Genomic DNA, 23,101 nt, shown 5'->3' with positions numbered 1-23,101 from the left:
GAAAAATTTACCTTGCGTGAGGAGGTATGTTGAGAAATGAATCCGACACTGGAAAAAAGATAAACTTTGCACGTATTTATAAGTAATTGAATTATTTACCATATTACCAATTGCTCTTACGTGGAACCCCAACTTCTTCATGCTGTTCGTACATGCTCTTGATAACTTTACGCGCCTTAGGAGTTTTAGTTTTTGTTTTATTTTCTTTGCCAACACAACCTACTTTGCAATTAATCTGCCGCGAGAATATTTTAGTGGTCTGACTCAAATCTTTGGTACTAGCAAAAAGACGTAACCATCCCAACAGCATATATATGTATTGCAATATTTTAAAAACTGTGTGTTTTGTGAGATATGGGAAATGATAAAACTGGAAAAATAAGCTGGATTTGTTGATATATGGGTCCCAAATAACTTATCCTGATTAAATAAAGTGTATTGTCACCACTGTTTAATTATTCTTTATTGTTTGCAGTTCCAACTATTACTTTAGTTGAAATAAAAAACTATTATTTTAGTTGTAGATATCTTTCAGTGATCGATTAATAGTAGCTTATGCTAATTACGTGTTTAAAATGACATTAGTATTCTGAGAAATGTTAAGGGGATTTTCTCAAAAAGAGTTTTTTATGAACTTTTTGTCACCTCGCACTTTAAAATCAATTTTCGTGTCAACATTATAAAATATTGTGTCAAATATCATTTTCTCTAGTATTCTAGTCTAGTCATATGAGATATAGCGAGTTGAAGAAAAAGCTTAACCAAGTACTACTTGCAAATTCAATACTTAATTATTAATGAATCATTGTGTGACTTAACTAAATCTCTACGCAAATATCGTTGGATAAAAAAATTATTAAAAAAATTTATAAATCAAAGAATCTATTGGAAAAGGAAAAAGAAAATCAATCTAAATTGCCGGCACGGGACTAGGATGTGATTCATGGGACATTGGTTTGGTATACTTCATAGTCTATGGTTCAAATTCAAATAGTAATATTCAAAAAAGAGTGAAATTTGAAAAGAAAAAAGATTATGTAGATTAGGAAAAATTTAGGGTTGGCTTGAAAATGGTTAGACAATTTATAATGTATGTCTTTAGCTTTAACTTGTAATAACCATTAACCAGGCACGAAAGGTGAAGCACATATAAATCATTGTTTATACTTTGCCTCACCCCTTACGCAAAACCTTTGCTTGCTTCACCTACCTTATTTTCTTTTTTTGATCCAGTCCAGACGTCCTCTCCTTAAAGCCTAGAAATTGCAGAAGATTTTCACATGCTTCTTCTGTTCCATGGAGTCAAATTTTCAATATATATATATATGTCTTTGTCAATCGGCTCAGTCCCGTTCTCCTGGACTCTATGCCCAAGAAAATTGATGTCATCTACTGTACAATCTAATTAACCGGCCGCGAAAAAAGTAAAACAACAAAAATTAAATGATTTCATTCATTGGATTAGATCAAATAATAAGTGACCTTAATTTTCTTAAACCATAAGATTCAGGAGAACGAGATTGATATGTGATGTCTTTGTTACATTGGTCAAAAGAAGGTAGAACACTCAAACCCCAAATATTCCAGGGTTAATACGGCTTGTCTATCCCATAAAAATTGTTTCAAACGTTTACGTGTTTGTCTTTAGTTAAATAGAGATATTTAGTACAAACATTTTATTTAGCAAGTATGCAAAACTCCATCAAATCACACCTTATTAATTAATTAGTACAAAGCATACTCAAAACCCAGGTGTAAGGCCAAGTAGAATCATCGTGTTATCGGAGTAATGTTGTGTTCCATGCATGTCTAGGCAGTTTAGGCAATAATGAAAGAAGAACCCTAAACAAAACATGTTTTAATTTGTACGGACATGCATGGACCTGAAATAGAGTATGCCTTCCATGGCATCATTCGTAAATTTGAGCTCATTAGGTTCGATATATATATATATATATATAACATATAGAACATGTTTTTTATTTTTATTTTTTCCTTAATCTGAATGATAAAATCAAAAATCAGATTTTCACCTCTGCATTTTCTAATAAGGATGCAGACAAAAATATTGGTTAGGTTTGTTTATTTCTTTTTATTTTCTGTTTGCTAGGCAAGGTTTGGGATTTAAGATTTTCCTCATTCTCTCAATAAGTCCTATTTTTATGATACTTTGGAAAATATGATTTAAAAACTGGCAAACCCAAAATTGAATCTCTAGATGTTCAAGCAGACCTACCAATTGATTAAAAACTAGCTGCCATTTAAAACTGTACAAAAATAATGGAGTAATTTTGGCAATTGAAAAACTAAGACAAACACATCCTAATATTGTATAACATTAATATCAATTATCAAGTACATTTAGGGCCTGTTTGGTGTTCTTTTTTTTTTTTTTTTTTACCCAACACTATTTTACTTTAATGTTAAGCAAGTGCTTGGTACGTAATGTTTATTTTAAAAGCAATGGTCTTCAGACAATCATCTTTTAAAGCAACCTACATGTTGCTTTTAAAAGTTGTTTTGATAAAAAAACGGAGCTAAGCCTTTCTGATTTACCACTATAACCACTAACCTTACATCAACACTGCCATTACCACCACCATCATTGCCGCTACTAATACCACCACAATCGTCACCACCACCACCACTAGCACCACAACCATAACTGTCATTACCACCACCATCGTTGTTGTCATTGTCCCCAACCACAGCCACCACCACCACCACTACCGCAACCACAACCACAACCACAACCATAATTGCTAGCACTGTCAACTTAACCACAACTACCATTGCCACCATCTGCACCCCAATCACCACACTCCACTATTCGCATCACTATTGTACCCTTACTATTGTTGTTGTCATCACCATCACCATCTCTGGCCCCACAGCCACTGCCACTGCTGTCGCCACCACCTATGACTGCAACCACCAACCTTACACCATTGTCGCCATCACCATCACCATCATTGCCACTGCCACCACCAACAATGCTGCAATCGCCACCACTACTGCTGCCACAACCATTACCTTTGCACCCAACCACCACACCCTATTAGTGGCACCACCACCACATATTCACCATTGACGTTGCCATCACCACCACTACGCCTACGACTATTGTCGTTGCCGCCACCCCTAATATGTCTATTTTTTGTTATTATATACAATTATACCACTTTTACATCATGATTTACCAAATGCTTTTGCACTGTTTTTCATACTCATAACACTTTTAAGAATACAGTTTATCAAACTCTCAACTACTTTATTTTACAACTGATTATTCTTAAAATACAACATAAGTAGTTTTTTGAAAAGAAAAAAACACAACAATACCAAATCAACTTTAAGCTACCGACTAATCAAATGTACTTAATTTTATAAGTTATGTTTTTTACACAAACAATGGGATCTTTACCTTCAAAAAACAATGGGATCTTTACAAAATAAATTTACAACTAGTTTCAACACCCACACTAAAATTACATACGTTGTCACAATTGAACTTGTCATAATTAAAACCTCAACTGATAAACAATATATGGTTCTCGTATCTACGAAGCCTATTGCCCTTGTATCTATGAAGTTAAACTTAAGATTAACTCGAACAAAATGAAGACAACTACCAATAAATCAAACGTGTACATCGCCCGTGTATCTACAAAGGTGAATGAGGGCAATGGGGTGTGGACAAAATGAAGGGTATTACGGTAAAAATGGGGGAACATACGAAGGCTCGCCTTCTTAAGGTTTGGTCACATGATTGCCCGTGGCCAAAAATGGTCAGGTGGATATCAGACGTTGTTGACTTAATATTTCGACACGTAGCGTTTTTCGGGTCCTCTGCATTGAGTGCCCCAGTTTGCCAACCATTTTAAGGTTTTCTCCCATTTCGCTCGCTTTTCTCCTATTGGTCTGTCTCCCTCTCAGTCACCACCTCCCCTCTCACGTGCCAAAATCCTCCTCCCTCTTCATGCGTATTTTAAGTGTAAACTTAATATAAGTTTAATTTTGTGAATTATTATTGAATTTAGTTGGGCCACTTAATATTATGGTCTAGTAGTATTCCTCTTCATTTGTTAGTGAGAGGTTTTAGGTTCGATTTTCGTCAAAAGAGAATTTGAACCACATTATTGGTAGCTTATTGTGAGACTTAGCCCACTTTCTCACATCCTTAGTGTAAATAATATCGTTTGTTTAAAAAAAAAAAAACACATCAACTTTTTTTTTATTATCTTTTTATTAGATTGTTTTTTTCTAGCTTTTTATTAGATTGTGATAAATGTCATTGAACTATTTTCATGGATGATAGGTAGATTAATTTTTATTTATTTTTGTAGATACCTTTATCACATGTTAAATGTATTTTATCAACATATTGTATATGTATCATATATGTCATATAAATTTTCTTTTAACTATTTTCATGAAAGTGGTTATATCTAAACTACATATTAACAAAACCCTCTTTGTCAACCAAAAGAGGATGAAAAGATTATTTTATCTTCTTTCATAACAAAAAAGTTAAGAACAGTAACGTAATTTCACAAAACAAAATTTTGTTGTTCTTTATTTAAGCCTCACCTACACGAGATTTCTCATATTTAAAAAAAAATAAAAAATAAAAAATAAAACTTCTCTCTCTCCTCTCTTCCACTCTCACGTTCTCTCTCACTCTCTTCCTCTCTCATTCAATTGTGTGCGGACATATACTAGTTTAAATTTTGAGTAAAGATGCATAAATCAAGAAATTTAATTAAATTTAAAAAATAGAAAAACTGGACTAAATCTAACAACAGCTCAAATTTTTGGTCTTGAATAAAAGTACTCATTTTTTTAATCTATTCAGAACATTGTTATGTGACGTTATTGTCTCATCTAAATTATAACACTTGTGATTTTTTTTTAATTAAATAAACTTTAAAAATCAGACATACCAATATTGCAAAAGGAGAACATATAAAGGATGAGTTCATTACCATGATGACGTTCTAATCCAATATAATAGTGTGTGTAAGTTTATCTTCACATACATGATATTCCATTATTAAAACTAGATGTTACATAAATAGTGGTGAATTCATTTCACGTTAATTGTTCTCATGTCGTACGTAGTAATATAATGTTTCGGTGTACATAAAAATTTATACACTTAATCGTCGGATTCCACCTCTTTCTCAGAGTCACCATTTAATTAGTTGAACTATTAATTTGATTCCTTCTGTTCAATTACTCTGTCTTATCATTGTTAACCCAATTAGAGTGAGAAAGAGAAGGGGAGAGAGAGAGCGAGAGACTGAGATTATTGAAGATGGTAATAATGTTGAGCTCATAACTATGAAAATACATAGAATTATGTAGAAATAGGAAAATTAGAAAAATAAAACTATATATAAAAAGCAAAAAAGGAAGCTTTTTGCACCCATTGTTGTTGTAGTTGTTTTTGCTAGAGAGAGAGTCAGATAATTTGATTGGGGAATAGATAAGGAATTCTAGAGAGAGAGAGAGAGAGAGAGAGAGAGAGAGAGAGAGAGAGGGAGGAGAGAAGGAGAGATGGGAAGAGGGAGGGTGGAATTGAAGAGGATAGAGAACAAGATCAACAGACAGGTGACCTTTGCGAAGAGAAGGAACGGACTTTTGAAGAAAGCCTACGAGCTTTCCGTTCTTTGCGATGCCGAGGTTGCTCTCATCATCTTCTCCAATAGAGGAAAGCTGTACGAGTTTTGCAGTAGTTCAAGGTTCTCTCTCTTTTTTTTTTTTTTTAGTTATTTCACCGAAACAACTAAACCCCCGCTTTTTCCCTCCCTCCATTTCTATACCATTTCGGCTATCGCAATTTCTCCCACACGCATACATATATGCACTCTCTTTCTCTCTTATTCCTACAAAACTTATTAATTAACTATTTATTTATTTGATTTAATTTCAATTGTTTGTTTGTTTGTTTCTTCTTCTATGATTTCTGGAGTGCTTTTTTGGATCTCCAAGGCGTTGGCTTGCGTGAACATTTTTTGCTGTTTTCAGTTTTCTCTTGCTGAATCATGAATCTTCATCATCAGGAGCAGCGCTTTGACAAAAGCTCCCTCGTGAAGTTTTTTTTTTTTTTGTTTAAAAATTTAAAAATGTCGCCTTTTGTGTTAAATTGTTGAAATTTGATGACTTTTAGCGGCGGTTTTTTTGTTGCCGTTTTGGTGAATGTCTCGGTGTTTTTGGCAGGTTGAGTGTTTCTGCTTAGGCATTGCTGTTAGATCTGCAACAGGAAATAAAGATAAACCCCATCAAAAGAAGATCTCTCATTTCTCATCACTCACTGTTTTTTTTCACTGCTCTCCATCGATTAAATCCTAGCTACCTCTCTCTATGCTTTAACTTCTGTGAACTGGGTTTTCCCGAAGCCCTTGCCTATTTCCTTTTCTTAATTCTCTCTCTCTCTTTCTCTCTCTCTCTCTCTCTCTCTCTCTCTCTCTCTCTCTCTCTCTCTATGTGCCTTAACTTCTGTGAACTGGGTTTTCCCGAAGCCCTTGCCTTTTTCCTCTTCTTAATTTGCTCACCCTAGCTTTAGCTTCACTCAATCATCCCATTTTTCTTTTATTTTTTTTGTGAGTTTTTTTTATCATAAGAGCCATCTGATCGATCCAAAAGCCTTTGGATCAGCATTTGAAGCTTTCTGATCAGCCAGTTTAGTTAATTAGTATCAGGTTTTCGACTCCGTTTTGTTCTTCACCAGGCCCTCTCTTCGCTCTCCAAAAACCTAGCTGCTTAATGCCTAGCTAGGGTTTTGTTTTACCAAATTCCCTTCTTTTTTTTTTTCTATTAACAAATTGTTATACTTTGGGGAATTTTCAACTTAATTGACTATTCTATTTCAGGTCTCAGCTGGTTCTCATCTCTGTCCTAACACTGAAAATTTAGGGCGAGAAATCTTTCTATTTTTTAAAAAATTAAATTGAGTTTCCTGGAAATATTAATCCAAAAGCAAGAACTTAATTACCCGGTTTTTCCAGTTCCTCATTTGGGTACATTAAATATACAAGATTTCCCTTGTTTTCCACTGGATTAATTTCTTCCTCTCTCTGAAAGACAGATGGTTTTCAATCACATTTTGACCTCGGGTAATTAGTACTAAATATCTGCAATTTCTGCCTTGGATCTGACTTTACGTCAAAAATAACTTTTGAATTTTCGACTTGCTTAATTATTACCAGTGCTCTATCTTATCTCAGTAAAATATCTCTTTGTACTTGCACGTATTTTTAGGGCTTAATATTTTCTCGTATACTGTATTAATTATAAGTTCATTATTTAAGTTTAATTTCTATGAGATTGGCTTGATTTTGTCCCTTTTTTCAATTTTTGATTTTTGTTTTTTGGTTTCTCAAATGCATGGTAATGTAAAACCTTCTTAGATCTTGTAGTACCAACTAATAATAAAGTGTTTGTCTTAATTACGCAATTATTGAAATGTTTTAAGTAAATTTGTACATTATGTTAGATAATATGAAATATGTAAGCTTGAGAAGTAGAGCTTTATAAGCAATATTTACTTATTTATTGTATAAGGTTTAAAGGTATTAAAAGTAGGCTCTCCATAAACATTCATCTTATTCAGCTAACGATAAATTTTCAGGGTAAGACTAAATTCACATCTTAATCTTTTGAATAATCCTATAGAGTCTTGTATATGGACGAGGAATTTCCTACTTGCTTTTGCTAATTATATGTTTTCCTACACAAAGTGACGTAGTGACGTTCTGGGATTCATGCAACCGACCCTACTTAGTTGAATGAGGCATTGTTGTTGATGTTATATGTTTTCCTACACGCATATAAATATAATTACCTGGCTTGTGATCCATCAATTCATATTTTGTATGATTTATGCCCTTCAAATAATGTATCAAGGAAAGACTAATTTGCATGTGTGTTTATGTTGTTGTACAGCATGCTCAAAACTCTTGACAGGTACCAGAAGTGCAACTATGGAGCACCGGAGACAAATGTATCTACAAGGGAGGCCTTGGTAATACATTCAACTCAGTTAATTAGTTTAGATGAAGTTTCTTGCTTGTTACCCTACGTAACAAGGAATATTGAGGCGATACAAAAGAAACCAAACTACTGGCAAGAGAACATTGCATCATGACAAGGATTAATTTCAAACCTATGGATATATAGAATGTTTTCAAGAGAGTACAAATGAAAATTGATACTATTTATTAGTGGTTTTTTACTTTTCAAGTAAGATCTTATTGGTACTTAACTGTATATGCGTTGTTGGCCTATTGACTAATAACAGCTTAGGAGTTGTTTGATAATCATTTTATTTTTAGTTTTTAGTTTTCAAAAATTGAAAACGAAATGATTATCATACGACCCTTAGTTTTTGAAGTCTAGTGAAATAGTCTAACATGATTTTTGAGTTATAAATGGTTCTATGGAATCTATATTGAGTTCGAAATTTCTAAACGGCACCCATCCCAGACCTCAGTAATTTGTTAACCAATAAGGTGGCACTGCACTTATATGTTATTTACATTTGTCTACCTCTTCTCGTGTAAGATAGATGCACGTAAAGGAGGGTGTTAATTGATATACATAGTTGACTCATTTTCTAATTACGGGTTTGGTTATTTTCTAACTACTACTTGTTTCTCTCTCACTATCTTATTGTTATTTCATAGCTTGATGTTAGTAAAAGACAATCCCAACATTTTTCTCTGTATTGATGTATACTTGTACAAATACTTCACTGTTTGCGATTCAAAGAAGCTTAACTTTTTTTCTTGCTATTAAAGAATCGTGTAGGCATTAGACCAAAAATCTGATTAAGGTATCTTGTAGGAAAGGTTTTGGATCAAATATATGTATGACAACCTCCTAATTCGTATATCTGTGTATCTTTATGTTGTTTATCTTTGACCTGAATACATCCTACTTCTCCTGGACCATATGCAGGAATTGAGTAGCCAGCAGGAGTATTTGAAGCTCAAGGCACATTTTGAAGCCCTACAACGAAACCAAAGGTTGTTGTCTTTCCGACCTTCAGTTATATAAACGTTAAAGGCTAAAAATTAGGTTTACTAAGTACTAACTTTCTTGTTACTACCTTAGGAATCTCCTTGGAGAAGATCTTGGCCATTTAAACAGCAAAGAGCTTGAATCACTTGAAAGGCAGCTGGACATGTCGCTGAAGCAGATCAGATCGACACGGGTACCTTACCTCATCACCACCTTACAGTTTGAACTGATTTAACATATTGTCTTTTTCTCAATGATTCCTTGAACATTTGGCTGTTTCAAGGTTTTTATTATTGTGCGCTAGATTTTCATGTATTGTCAGGTACTCCATAAATTACTTTTCTAACTTTTTGTGATATTTGACACTGCTTGCATCATCCTTTATTGCTAAAAAAAAGAAAAAAAAAAGTTTACCTAGTGCATATAGAGACTGGGAATCCAAAACCAAGAACACGAAACAGATTTTCCGATTTGGCTCCAAGTGAAGCATGAATGACTTAAACTGATATATCTTGGTATTCTTATGTTACAGACCCAATGCATGCTGGATAAGCTCACAGACCTTCAGCGAAATGTATGAGAACACATATATCCTTATGTATATTCATTTGAGTTTACTCTTCCCATCTTAGCCAACTGAAAGTTTTTGTGCTTTTCGCAATGCATATTCTCCTCATCCTGTACATTTATTTATTTATGGTTTTGATTTTTGCACAGGAACACGTGCTAAACGAAGCAAACAAGACCCTGAAACAAAGGGTAGGCAAACGACAATAATTTTCAGCAATTTGGTTTTGAAAGATTATGAATAACTTTCAGCAATTCCGAGTTGCAGGGCGGGGTAATTAAGTTGATTTTGTTTTCAGACGTTGCATGTACCTGACTTTTTGGGTGATCATGCTTTGCAGTTGTTTGAGGGATACCATGTAAATTCACTGCAACTGAATGCAAATGCCGACGAGTACGGCCACCAACAAGCTGCCGACGAGTACGGCCGCCAACAAGCTCAGGCGGCGCAGGGCGATGGCTTCTTCCATCCCTTAGACTGCGAGCCCACTTTACAGATTGGGTATGTACTTGTACTGCATTTTTATAATATAAATAAACTCCCTAAGTTACATAATTAAGGAAACCATTTTGGACTCCAAACCTGATTAAGTTTATAAAAATCTCCTCTTGTCTGAACCAAGAAGGTGGATGCCAAGAAAATACAAGTATTTTTTTAATTATTATATATGCAGGTCTGGGTTTTATGGATTTAATTAGCGTCTGTGCTAAACCCAGTTAATTAGCATTGTAGTTAAGGTGAACATCACTACAACCGGGGGTTTAGGGTTTGAATTAGGCAACTAATGGACCTTTTAAGCACCTAATTTTGTACAACTAATGTCAGCGACTATTATACATTTAAGATCCAGATTATGGATAATATTCTCTCTCTGGGGTTTAGGGTTTGAATTAGGCAACTAATGGGCCTTTTACGCACCCAATTTTGTACAACTAATGTCAGTGACTATTGTACGTTTAAGATCCAAATTATGGATAATATTCTCTCTTCTCTCTCTCTCTCTCTTTGTGGGTTGGGTTGAGTCATTTTTCTGATTGAATTAATATATCTGTTAAATTTTTGCAGATATCAGAATGATCCAATATCCGTGGTGACAGCAGGTCCAAGCGTGAGTAATTACATGGGAGGATGGTTGCCATGATAATAAGTGTATGCATGCATGCATGGTCATCAACAACAGCAGCAGCACCTAGCCATGCATGGTATTTACAATTAATATTGATAAGCAAGATACAATTTATGCATGTCTGTTTTTTATGTTTGACTTTTATTTGACCAAAACGGATCAACGATGATGATCAATTCTCTGTAATTGTATGGATTTATGCCATAATTAACTCTGGACCTTTAAGAGTTGCCAACAATTGTGCGCGCGTGCCTTTTTTTCTTAGCTTGCTTCCTTTGGAATAATCACTATATATAAAAGTATATCGCTTTGCATATGACAATGAGCTTTCTGTTTGTGTCATATCATCTGGGCATTTTTTTTAAAGTTGTGCAAGGTTGTCTAACCAATTTGTTCTAGGGGTGTAATCTCGGTCTTTCGGCCGAGTTTTGTTGGTCTTAGCCCTGTTTTTTGGCTCCATAGAGAGAAAAAATTTTAATTGTGACGGGAATACGAGTGGTAAGTTATTAACTTTTTAACACACATATTCCACCATTTATATAATGACATGTAGTGTACTACCTCGTGTGACGATCACATTGAAAAATCTCACCCATAGAGATCGGATCTGCCTCAAATACTTTGGGGCAATCTGCCGATGCTTGGTTTATTATTCGGTCATTACTGTTGCACGTTGAGGAAGCTCAGATATCAAGGATTTGTTACTTTTGGAGGAATTTGACTCTATTAGTATTTGTGAGGTAGAAGCGTAGAAGCACTAGAGTTAACTGCGGCCCGGACTGACTGGGCTAGAGAGCCTGACCAAATTTGAGGCCCATGCAGTAGAGCGGCCTCGTACTTCCGCAACGTTTGGGAAAATAGGATTTGGTTTTTTTTTTTTAAGAAAATTAATGAAAAGGGTTTGTAAACTTTGAGTTTTAATGATAAAAACAAAATAAAGGGTAAAATGAATAGTACCAGAATTGACTTTTTAGTGTAAAAATGTAGTTTTTCGTTAAAGTAAATAGTATCGTGGGTTTTTTCGTTAAAACTCCCTTTTTTTTTTCTTTTTTTTCAAACTTGAAAAAGACGACGAAGTTGCGTGTCAATTTTCTTGGCATGATACAAGACAAAAACGATCCAGATTCGAGAGCATGGATTTGGATCCTCGCCGGATCCCTCTCTTGGGATCCTAGGGATCAAGGAATACGGATCGTTGATCAAAAATCGTGCAGTCATAATTTTTTTCTTTTTTTATATTTTTCACGCAAAATGAAGCTTCTTTACTTTTAAAAATATAAAAAGCATTTAATTGAAGCTACACGATTTTTTATCAACGGTCCGTGTGCGTTGATCCCTAGGATCCCCAGGAAGAGGATCCGACGAGGATCCAAATCCCGAGAGCACAACTTTATGGAAAGGGATTCTCTCTTGGTCCTTTCTTTCTAATTCATCAAATCAGAAAAATTTGTACCATTGAAATTTGATCCAACGATTACAAACAGGGATCCACTTTAAAAGTTATAATAACTTCAACCGTTTGATCAATTTTCAATGGCACAAATTCTTTGATTTGGTAGATTAAGAAGAAGGGATTCGGAAATGATCTTTTTCCCAACTTTATAGCCACAAATGTCAATCGTTGTATTGACAAAAGGGACATAATTCATAAACAATGGGAAGGTGGATATTGGGAATCTAAGACATAAGGAAAACGTTTCATATCATATCAATATCGAAGATTTGTGAATATATGTGTAGCCAAAGCAAGCGACCATGAAATCTTATCACTTAATCATTGATTAATTTAACAATATATGTCTGTTCAGCTAAACAAGAAAAGTTTTAGAAACTATAACTGGTGAAGGGTGGTTCATATTAGCCACCAAATTCACGTGTAAGAAGGAAATAGAACCAAACTCACTCAAAAATTACACTAGAATTTTCTCCTTCAATTATAGATATCATCGTTGCACCAGGTGAGCCGCTTGAGGCCTCCCACGGCCAAATATGAATCAGGTTCGCTAAACCAACTCTTGGTGGTATCAATTCTACATCAGAAAAATGACGGACTTTGCATGTGTTTATAAGTAGATAGACTATTCTTTATATTGTCAATTGATTTTATATTAGAAACCCTGCCAACTAATCACATGCAACTATATTTTAGATTTTTTTTTTCTTTGGCAAACAATAGGTTTTCGTGTTTAATTAATCTATTAGTTTCAATGAATTTTTAAGTTGGAGTTTACTAATTTAAGCAAGCATTGTACTAGTTCTCGTTTTGAGTCTTGACCAAAGAAAAAGGCATTTGCTAGTTGGTAGGTCGTCTAATCTTCTAGGCAATTAGATGATTAGGGCAACAATCAAAGTTAATTAAACTACAAGATAAATGCTAAGAAGAATCTTTTAACGTGGAATCCTCTATGAATTTTCTATCATTTTACAATTTAATATTACTTTTTGTACCAACATTAGAAAACATTTTACTAAAAATATGCGGCGGTAGAAAATTAATAGTGAGGCTCATTTTTGAGAAAAAAGAAACGCTAAGAAAATTAAATTTGTAAAAAAAATAACGTAAAAATTGATGATTGAATTATTACATAAACGCTATCGCTTCGTTAACATTGTCAAACTGCAACTTCTGCCATCGCACCGTTTTGTTGAACTTTTAATAAAAAGTTTTAAAAAATATTAAAATAATTAATTTCAGATCAGCTACATTCTATGCACTATCTAAATAAATTATTAAGATATTGTACATTAATATAAGCCACCCTTATCATGCGAACGCATTCAAACAAGCTGCTTCTTCTTCTTTTTTTGTTTTGTTTAAAATGTATTCAAACGTGACAACCCCCGAATGATTTCACAGATTCTTGTATTGTGCACATTCTACTACGATATAAGCTAAAATAATGAATGAGAACAAGCAACATCGGGTAACCACGGCCGGTTATATATATTATTAATATGTATTTTATATATTCATTTACATATAGAATCTTTGAGGGATATGAAATGCCACGTGTATGGGATTGAGACCTCAATAATGAGAAATTTTAAGTTGTGACAGGAATACAGATGGTACACTACATGTTTTTATGTAAGTGGTGAAAATTTTTATTTTTTAAGTTATTAATCTTTTAACACACATATCCTACCATTTATATAAGGACACGTGATGTATCACCTCGTGTGACAGTCACACTGAAAAATCTCTCCTCAACAATGGCATCCAATTTTTAAGAGTTTAATAATTTTGTGGATCAACTTCAATGATCTGCCTTCAACCACCACGCAACCCAAATTTGGCACCATTTGGTTTACTAGATTTCTCGAATCATAAGCCAAGCACACAAAAATGATAACTCACTCCGAATTCAATTATCGGTCTAATGATATTCATTTTCACTTATAAGTGAGAAGTATCAAGTTTAATTCTTGTAAAAGAAGAATTCAAACCACATTATTACTAGCCCGTTCTGTGGCTAAGTCCACCCTAAATTCTTTTAGTGTAGATAATATCATTTGTTCAAAAAAAAATATATCGTCTCCCTTTTGTGCGCATATTTAATATAAAAATTATGATTTATACTAAAAAATAAATACGAAAAATAAGTAAACCTTACAAGTTGTTTCATTAGCTCCATGATAAAGTATTATGAGTAAATATTATTCTTTTAATGTAGATAATATCATTTGTTCAAAAAAATATATATCGTCTCCCTTTCGTGCACACATTTAATATAAAAAATTATGATTTATACTGAAAAATAAATACGAAAATAAGTAAACCTTACAAGTTGTTTCATTAGTTCCATGATAAAGTATTACGAGTAAATATTAGTGGCGAATTTATAAATTTTTCTTAATACCAAAATAAAGCATGTACGTTATCTGCACACCATATCTCAATTTCTTTCCAAGCATTTTGTCCAACCCCGAAAAGAACATCAAATAAACATTTCGTATTTTTATGCATTTAATATAAAATTATATTCTTATATTAAATGTATACATTAGAAAGAGAGAGAAGAGTTTGAACGCAGAAATGTAATGAGGATTTTTTTGTGTGTTTGGCTTATGATTTGGGAAATAGAATCAAACTCACTTAGAAATTACACAACAGTTTTCGCCGTCAATTATATTAGTGCTCGTGAGTATTCTTATTTGAATCCACTCTATATATTATTTGAATCTACTCTCTGTATTATCAATTGATTTTAGTATTTAATTCATCTATTAGTTTAATGAGTTTTAATGAATTCTTGATTTAGAGTTTTAACAATTTAAGCAAGCATTGTACAAAGAAAAAGGCCCTTGCTAGTTGGTAGGGGCTCTAATCTCATAGGCAATTAGATTAAGAGCTAGTTGCAACTCGAAATGGCTCTCTTTTCCCCTCTGATTAAGACAACAATCAAGTAATTAAGACAACAATCAAGTAATTAATTAAGCTACATTCTATAGATGGAGAAATTAAGTGTGTTGAAAACACAATATGTTATACCAAGTATTATAATACAAGTGGTTAAATTTTTTTTGTTTCAATGTCTAACCACTTATATTATAGTATTCGATGTACCGGACTGTTTTTCGCACATTGAAAAATCTATATGGTATATAAATATAAGTCACATTTTTCACGTGAATGCAAAAAAACAATTTTCTTGTTATTTTTTAAGTCTATTCAAAGGTGACAACCCCAATGATTTTACAGATTATTGCTACTAGAGATGGTCAAAATAACCATGGGTTTGGGTAACCGCGATTATCCGCTCATTTAAAATTCACGGTTACAGTTATGGGTAACCGTTTAGACAAATAAACGGTTATGGGTATAACCGTTTATCCGTGAAATTTATACGGGAGGTTATGGGTATTATACATGATTATAACGGGTATCCATTGGTTATGGCTATTACCCACGGTTATACGAGTATTCATTTACCCATTTAACTTAATATATGTAAAAAATTTAAAAAAATTATCGCAAGTGTTCGAAATTATAAAAAAAAAAAGAAAAAAAGGACTTGATAGCGTAAATGTCTTTTTTTCCAAATTTACCCCTGACTGAACCTACAATTACTCAACGACTTTGAAAACACAGACACAGTCACACAGACACACATACATAAAACAACAAAAATAAAAAATAAAAAAACGAAAAATAAAAAAACTAACTGACAGTGGTGGGTGCGGAAAATGAGGCAACACCAAAAGCCCCATATGCGACAGAAAGAGGCAAAGACAGTTAACGAGCTTGGTTAGGTTCTGTCAGGGGTAAATTTGGAAAAAAAAAATTCTGTTAGTTGGCCTTTTAATTCAGTTCGTGAGTTTTTTTTTATATGGCTTTTAATACATCAAAACATTTACTGTTAGGTTATACGGTTATATAGGTATTACCCGCGGTTATAACGAGTCGATGATAGTTTGTCATTGAAGGTGTTCGAAAGTGTTTAGTTTCAAATTTTATTTTATTTTGTAATTTTCAAGTTGTTAAAAAAACATGTAAACGGGTGAAAAAAAGGAGTAAATGGGTAAAAAAAGGATAAACGAGTTCAAAAACGAGTAAGCGGGTAAATGGGTAAATGGTTATGGTTAAATGGCTACACGGTTATAAGTATGGATAACCATTTATAAACGGTTATGGTTATAGGTATAACTGTTTATGTAATTATCCAACGGATAAACGATTATGTTGATACAAACATAAATAATTATAGGTAAATAACCGTGGTTACCGTCCACCATATTTCTAAATTTGCATCGTGCATGTACTATTATGATAAGTTAATATATATTATGTATTCATATACATATAGAATGCCACGTATATGGATTGAGACCTCAAATGTGCCATCCACTTTTTAGGAGTTTGGTAATTTGTGGATCAACTTCAGTGATCTAGCTTCAACCACCACACACTTAGCGAATTTTGGCTCCATTTGGTTACATGATTTCTAAAATCATAAGCCAACACATAAAAATATAACTCATTGTGTCTCCAGTTTAAACTCTTTTTTCTTTATGCATATATTCAATATAAAAGTATAATTTATACTAAAAAAATCAACTTATAAACAAATCTCACAAACAATAGCTTCCTGGGGTACGATATTCACACACCCCATTTTATTTCTCACACACCTTTTGAATTTTCGACCGTCGTATTGGATGAATTGAAGAAGATCAACGGACAGAAATTATCAAGGGGTGTATGAAAAGTAAAATGAAATGTGTAGATAGCACACCCATAACTTCATTAGCTCTAGGATAAGTATTATAAATAAATACAAGTGGCGAATTCATAATTTTTTCTGTTAAAGCCAAAATAAACGCATACAATATCTCAATTTTTGTTTAAACATTTTACTTTTATGAGTTTTTCTAACTTTTAAAAAAGTAAATTATTATAATAAAACCACTAACTAATCTTTTTATTAAAAAAATTAACGTAAATAAATATGCAATAATAAAATATCATGTGAATCACATTAAAAGTGACATTTCAAACAATAATAATGTCTTCCAATTTGCCATAATTAGTGGGCCCAATACGTGCCCTTTTCTAGCCCTAAGATCAGAAACTTCCAATAAAATTCAAATCCAGAAATAATAGCAAAATGACAAGTCATCACAGGATAGTCCAACTTAGAAATTACACAATAATTTTCTCCGTCAACTATATTAGAGCTCGTGAGTATTCTTATTTGAATCCACTTTATATATTATTTGAATTTACTTTCTATATTATTAATTAATTTTAATATTTAATTCATCTATTAGTTTAATAAGTTTTAATGAATTGTTGATTTAGAGTTTTAACAATTTAAGCAAGCGTTGTACAAAGAAAAAGGCCCTTGCTAGTTGGTAGGGGCTCTAATCTCATAGGCAATTAGATTAAGAGCTAGTTGCAACTTGAAATTGCTCTCTTTTCCCCTCTGATTAGGACAACAATCAAGTAATTAATTAAGCTACATTCTAGACATGAAGAAATTAAGTGTGCGGAAAATACAACACGTTATACCAAGTTTTATAATACAAGTGGTTAAATTTTTTTTTGTTTCAATGTCTAACCACTTATATTATAGTATTTGATGTACCGGACTGTTTTCCACACACTGAAAAATCTATATTGTATATAAATATGTGTCACATTTTTCACGTGATTGCATAAAAACAATTTTCTTGTTATTTTTTAAGTCTATTCAAACGTGACAACCCCAATGATTTTACAGATACTTGCATCGTGCATGTACTATTATGATAAGTTAATATATATTATTTTTTTTATATACATATAGAATGCCGCGAATATGGATTGAGACCTCAAACGTCCCATCCACTTTTTGGGTGTTCAGTAATTTTGTGCATCAACTACAATGATCTGGCTTCAACCACCAGGCACTTAGCGAAATTTGGCTCCATTCGATTACAAGATTTCTAAAATTATAAACAAAGATATAACTTATGGTGTCTCCAGTTTAAACTCTTTTATCTTTCTACATATATTTAATATAAAAATTTAATTTATACTAAAAAATCAATATATAAACAAATATCACAAACAATAGCTTCATTAGCTCCAGGATAAAGTATTACAAACAAATACTAATGGCGAATTCATAATTTTTTCTCTTAAAGCCAAAATAAACGAATACAATATCTCAATTTTTGTTTAAACATTTTATTTTTGTGAGTTTTTCTTACTCTCAAAAAAGTAAATTATTATAATAAAATTACCAACTGATCATTTTATTAAAAAATACTTACGTAAATAAATATGCAATAATAATATATGGCGTGAATCACATTAAAAATGAAATTTCGAACAATAATAATGTCTTCCAATTTGTCATAATTGGTGGGCCCAATACTTGCCCTTTTCTAGCTCTAAAAGCAGAAACTTCCAATAAAATTCAAATCCAGAAACAATAGCAAAGTGACAAGTCATCATAGGCTAGTCCAACAAACTCACAAAACACCTTAGCCATTGGTTTTGGTTTATTTTATAACAAACGATATTATTTACATTAAGGGGAGGGGTAGATGCTAAATCTCACAATAGGCTATCAAATTCGTCTTTGGCAAGAATCAAATTTAAAATGTTTCACTTATAAAATATCACTAGACCGTAGTACCAAGTGCTATTGGTTTTGATTTTCTTTTAACAACAACAAGGGAAAAGGCTTGTACCATATTTTGGCTGTAATTTTTATTATTAGTATGCAAACCGTCTCCTAATTATGCATCATCCACCTCATTTTTATTTACGCATCAAACCAACTTCCACAACTAATCCAATTTTAATATTACCTGTAACAATATTTTTTTACTGAAGAAATATTTAAAATTATGAGTGCGCTGAATATCTATATGTACAAAACCAGAAGTACAAAAGAGTGAATCATTTATAATTTCAAAATTACCCACTTCTAATTAAGATTTTAGAATAAATTAATTTAATTTTAATAAAATTCTAAACAAATAGTGTCACATCCTAGCTCGAGCCCCACCACATTCCGGTCCGGGATGTGATAATTTGGTATCAAAGCCAATCTCTGGCCGGATGTGTGCTGACGAGGACGTCGGGCCCCTAAGGGGATGGATTGTTAGATCCCATATCGCCCATGAGAGTGGATCCTCTAGGCCTTATATGTATATTCTCATCTCTATCTGGCACGAGGCATTTTGGGAGCTCACTGGTAAAAATAGAACAAAACTACCCACCTATAAAAATATTTTAAAATTTACAATACATATAAAGTCCGAGGCAAATAAAATGAATCACTCCTAATTTCAAAATTACCCATTTCTAATTAAATTTAAAGTAAAATAATTTAATTTTAAGGAAAACTAATGAAAATGGTTTGAAAACATTAAATTTTAATAATAAGGACAAAATAAAAGGTAAAGTAAATAGTACTAGGATTAACTTTTTAATGTAAAAATATAATTTTTCGTTAGAGTGAACAGTAACGTGAATTTTTCGTTAAAATTCCCTTAATTTTAAGGGAATTCCAAACCAATGGAATAGAACAAAACCGTCCACCGATAAAAAGTTGTAATTAAGTAAAGAACAAAATATAAACTAGCAAATTGCACAAGCGAAGGAAGAGTAAGCTGTAAAATACGAAGGCGGTTGTTTGCGGGAGAGGATAAGGTCCCACGTCACCAGGGTCCCACTCGCTCATCATTACTGGCTGCTACTCCACTCCAATCCATATCGCATTCGCCACGTGCCCACAGCTTACGTGTCGCCCTATCCCAAACGACCTCCGTTGTATTTTTATTTTTTGCTTTTTCCGGATAGCCTCCGCATTAAGCTGACTTTCCCTCTCCCTCTTATTTTCTTTTCTCTCTCTTATTTTCTTCCAATCCAAACAGCCGATTTTCCGAGGAAATAAAAGGGAAAGGGCGAGGAAAGAAAATCCGGCTCCCTATCTCAGAGATTTTGATAGAAGAAAGAAAGAAACAAACATCCGCCTCTCAAAACTCACCACTTGGATTTTAAATTATTACAAAAGGGTCCAGAAGACAAAGAACCCTCTCCAATCCAATCCCACTTCTTTATCCGATTGCCTCGATTATAGCAAAATTTCGCCGAAATTTCGATTTGGATTTCTCAGGAATTTGGGTTCTTAAGAATTGTTGACCTCAGACCTCAATTTCCTAATTTTCCCGAGAAAATAAGATAGAAAGATGATGCGGAGGCAGCAGCAGCAGCAACAAGACCAGCAATCCAGGGTTTTCTACGAGCTGTCGGCTCTTGTTCTCAACCTCCTCCGATCTCCTCCCACGCCGATTCAATTCTCCGATAACTCCACGGTGGTGATGCCCCCGACTACGTCTGCGTCGTCGTTGAGGCGGCCGCCGGCGGCGTCGACGGCGCAGATCTCGCCGGCGGGATTCGCGTCGTTGATGCTGGGGATTTCGATGACTCTGATGCTGTGCGGAACGGTGACTTTCTTCATTGGGTTCATATTGATGCCGTGGGTGCTGGGATTGGTGATGGTGTTGTACGTGGCGGGGATCCTGTCGAGCCTCTCCGTCTTGGGGAAGTCGATTCTTTGCTACGCCTCCGCCCCGTCGACGCCGCGGAAGGACATTCCTGGTAAATTTTATGCCTTTTTTACTTTAGCTCTGAGCGTTTAATGTTTGTTTTTGTCTTTTGTTGGATTAATAATAATCTGCTTCTGTTTTCCTTTACATGGTTTATGTCTCTCGTTGTTGTTCTTGTTGTTGTCTGAAATATTGGTATCAAATTTGTATGGTTTTCGTTTTGTATACTATCATTTGTTTCCATCTGCTAAATATATTGATTTGGAAGATTATATATTCTTTATGTAGAACTAGAAGGGGGTAATATTTGGAAACGTGTTGATTTAATTTTGGTGTTAAATGTAATGACTTTGGTCGGAATTCGATTATCGCGTGATTTGGGAAGGATTATAGAACCAGGTAGAAATTTAATCTCAAACCATTTGGTTTGTTAGAGCACGGAGCCGTGTTCTGCATATGCATTAGTATTTGGCTTCACCCTCGGCCCCTCATCTGTACATCAAATTTCGCTTTGATTGCTGTCGCGGTTGTGTCAAATTTCCAACCTTGATCCACCAGATAAAACGTCTCTTCTGTGTAAACGATCATTGATGAAAAATTACTAAATTTCGTTTGTCCTCTTTGATTCAAAAAATGATCTTTGAATATGAAAACGCCGTGAAGAAAATTGAGTTGCTTTATCTGCTGCCTTGGTTGGTACTTCTCTGGAAGATTGTTAGTAATTCTGTATAAATTTTCTATTGGTGCAGCATGGAAGCTGTTGTGAAGGAGAGGGAGGAGGTGGTTCAAGAGAGTTGAAATGTAGTACGGAAGGACGGAGCAGCAGCAGCACAGATGATGTTCTTGTGAGAGTGGTGCTGTATATAGGGAAGGGAATGTTGTATAGGCAGCTGAGGCCGTAAATTAAATCGAGAGCTTCTTGAAGTAATTGATGCATGAACAGTGGATAAATGTTTTATTAATACTCTACTGCATATGTGGAAATGGCTTCTAAAATAGTGAATTGTTGAAGGATGATGATGATGATAATTCTAAGTAGTTGCATCCAATGAAATTCCTAGTTGTGAGGAGACAGCGGGGGATGTCGCTTAGCCTCTTCGTTGTTCTGATCTCTCTGTTTTTCAGTACATATACATCTCAATATATCTCTTGTACTCAAATCTTTACAAGTTTATAGCTCAGCTCGCATCTATTCGTTTTCTGGTTTTTCTTAGTAAGAAATGGAGTAACAGATGATCTTTCAGAGTCTTTTTGGGTGCATATTTGCATGTTGGGACTGGTTTGTCGTTGTATTTTTGGTCGATCAATGGGACTGGTTTGTCAACGACAAGGTTGCTTCTTGGTAGTGACTTTGTGGGGGCAGGGGAGGGATGGCAATTGTGTTTGGGGGCTTTTAAGGGCATCGCCTTAAATGTACGCAACGCAATCCATCCGGTTGGAGATGAAGGAGGCGCGGGATGGGGACCGAATCGTTCCCATAACGAATTTATTTGGTCAGCTGTCGTTTTATTAGCCTTTTCGGTAATATAGATGAGAGAAATTTTAACGACGTGTGTGTATTGTTGCAATGGCGGTTTCGTATCAATGATGCAACGTAGTACTAAATTTATTTTTACTTGGTGCTGTATCAATTTTACAGGACGCTATAGTTATTATGTTATCAATTTATTTTCTTTTTAAGTTGGTCCGGTAGTTTAGTCTATTTCCAGTAGTTGGCCGGTGGGAGCGAGAGGCTTGGTATATTTGTTTTGTATGGTTTAGGATCGTTTTATGTCAATTTTTGAGAAAATCTCTCTCATCACCGGTTACTGGAAATGTGTAAAATAGTAAAACACTCCTAGGTATTAGGAGGAAAACTGTGAAGGGGCCTTGAAGTAGAAATTGATTGATTGAATGATTAAATGAACAAGTCAGTAGGATTGCATTAAAATGGAAGCGATACTAGTGTACAAGTTACAACGAAGGAAGCTTGTGAAGATGTCAAAAGCCCAAAGGAAAATGATATCAAACTGCCAAGTGTTCTAAAACCGACAATGGGGTGGTTTTGTCTAGATCTCATTGGCATGGGTCAATCGACTCAATTCAGCTTGGAAGCAAGCAGGGAAAGGGGCAAATAGTGCTTCACACGCTGGAATATAATTTCGTTTTCTTGATTACATAGTGATTAAGAATTTATAATCATTCAGTTTTAAATTTGATATCAATGCAAAACATTAGAAGCATATACATACATTAATTCTGATTTTTAATATCAAAATTAAAAATAAATGATTATTTATTCATTCGTCATGTAACTATAAAAAATAATCTCTTTTTTGGGCTCGCAATTTTAAAAA

General features: G+C 33.9%; 2 protein-coding genes across 3 annotated transcripts; both read left to right on the top strand.

Annotated features, from left to right (window-relative positions):
* Positions 1–5,296: 5,296 nt before the first annotated feature.
* Positions 5,297–10,956, top strand: LOC137730925 (agamous-like MADS-box protein MADS4). 2 transcript variants are annotated; one of them, XM_068469933.2, is made up of 8 exons: positions 5,297–5,744; positions 7,948–8,026; positions 8,962–9,029; positions 9,118–9,217; positions 9,557–9,598; positions 9,742–9,783; positions 9,933–10,093; positions 10,658–10,956. In XM_068469933.2, exons 1-8 carry the CDS (start codon positions 5,560–5,562, stop codon positions 10,731–10,733), a joined length of 753 nt encoding a protein of 250 aa, XP_068326034.2. In that variant the 5' UTR covers positions 5,297–5,559; the 3' UTR covers positions 10,734–10,956. The 2 variants fall into 2 exon arrangements, with proteins under 2 accessions (XP_068326034.2, XP_068326035.1); XM_068469934.2 differs by lacking the exon at positions 5,297–5,744 and adding an exon at positions 6,063–7,118.
* Positions 10,957–20,014: 9,058 nt separating this feature from the next.
* Positions 20,015–21,925, top strand: LOC137731536 (uncharacterized). The gene is made up of 2 exons (XM_068470660.2): positions 20,015–20,817; positions 21,515–21,925. The coding sequence occupies exons 1-2, from the start codon at positions 20,406–20,408 to the stop codon at positions 21,529–21,531; spliced, it is 429 nt and encodes a 142-aa protein (XP_068326761.2). The 5' UTR covers positions 20,015–20,405; the 3' UTR covers positions 21,532–21,925.
* Positions 21,926–23,101: the final 1,176 nt, after the last annotated feature.

Source organism: Pyrus communis, chromosome 16 (assembly GCF_041283825.1).
Source record: "Pyrus communis isolate YQ-2024b chromosome 16, ASM4128382v1, whole genome shotgun sequence".
Lineage (NCBI taxonomy): Eukaryota > Viridiplantae > Streptophyta > Magnoliopsida > Rosales > Rosaceae > Pyrus > Pyrus communis.
Note: the sequence above shows the minus strand (reverse complement) of the source record. Positions and strands in the feature narration are given on the sequence as shown.

Coding starts and splice junctions, on each gene's coding strand:
- LOC137730925 (XM_068469933.2), top strand. CDS start 5,560: ATGGGAAGAGGGAGGGTGGAATTGAAGAGGATAGAGAACAAGATCAAC. Junction 5,745..7,947: donor GAGTTTTGCAGTAGTTCAAG/GTTCTCTCTCTT, acceptor GTTGTTGTACAG/CATGCTCAAAACTCTTGACA. Junction 10,094..10,657: donor GAGCCCACTTTACAGATTGG/GTATGTACTTGT, acceptor AAATTTTTGCAG/ATATCAGAATGATCCAATAT.
- LOC137731536 (XM_068470660.2), top strand. CDS start 20,406: ATGATGCGGAGGCAGCAGCAGCAGCAACAAGACCAGCAATCCAGGGTT.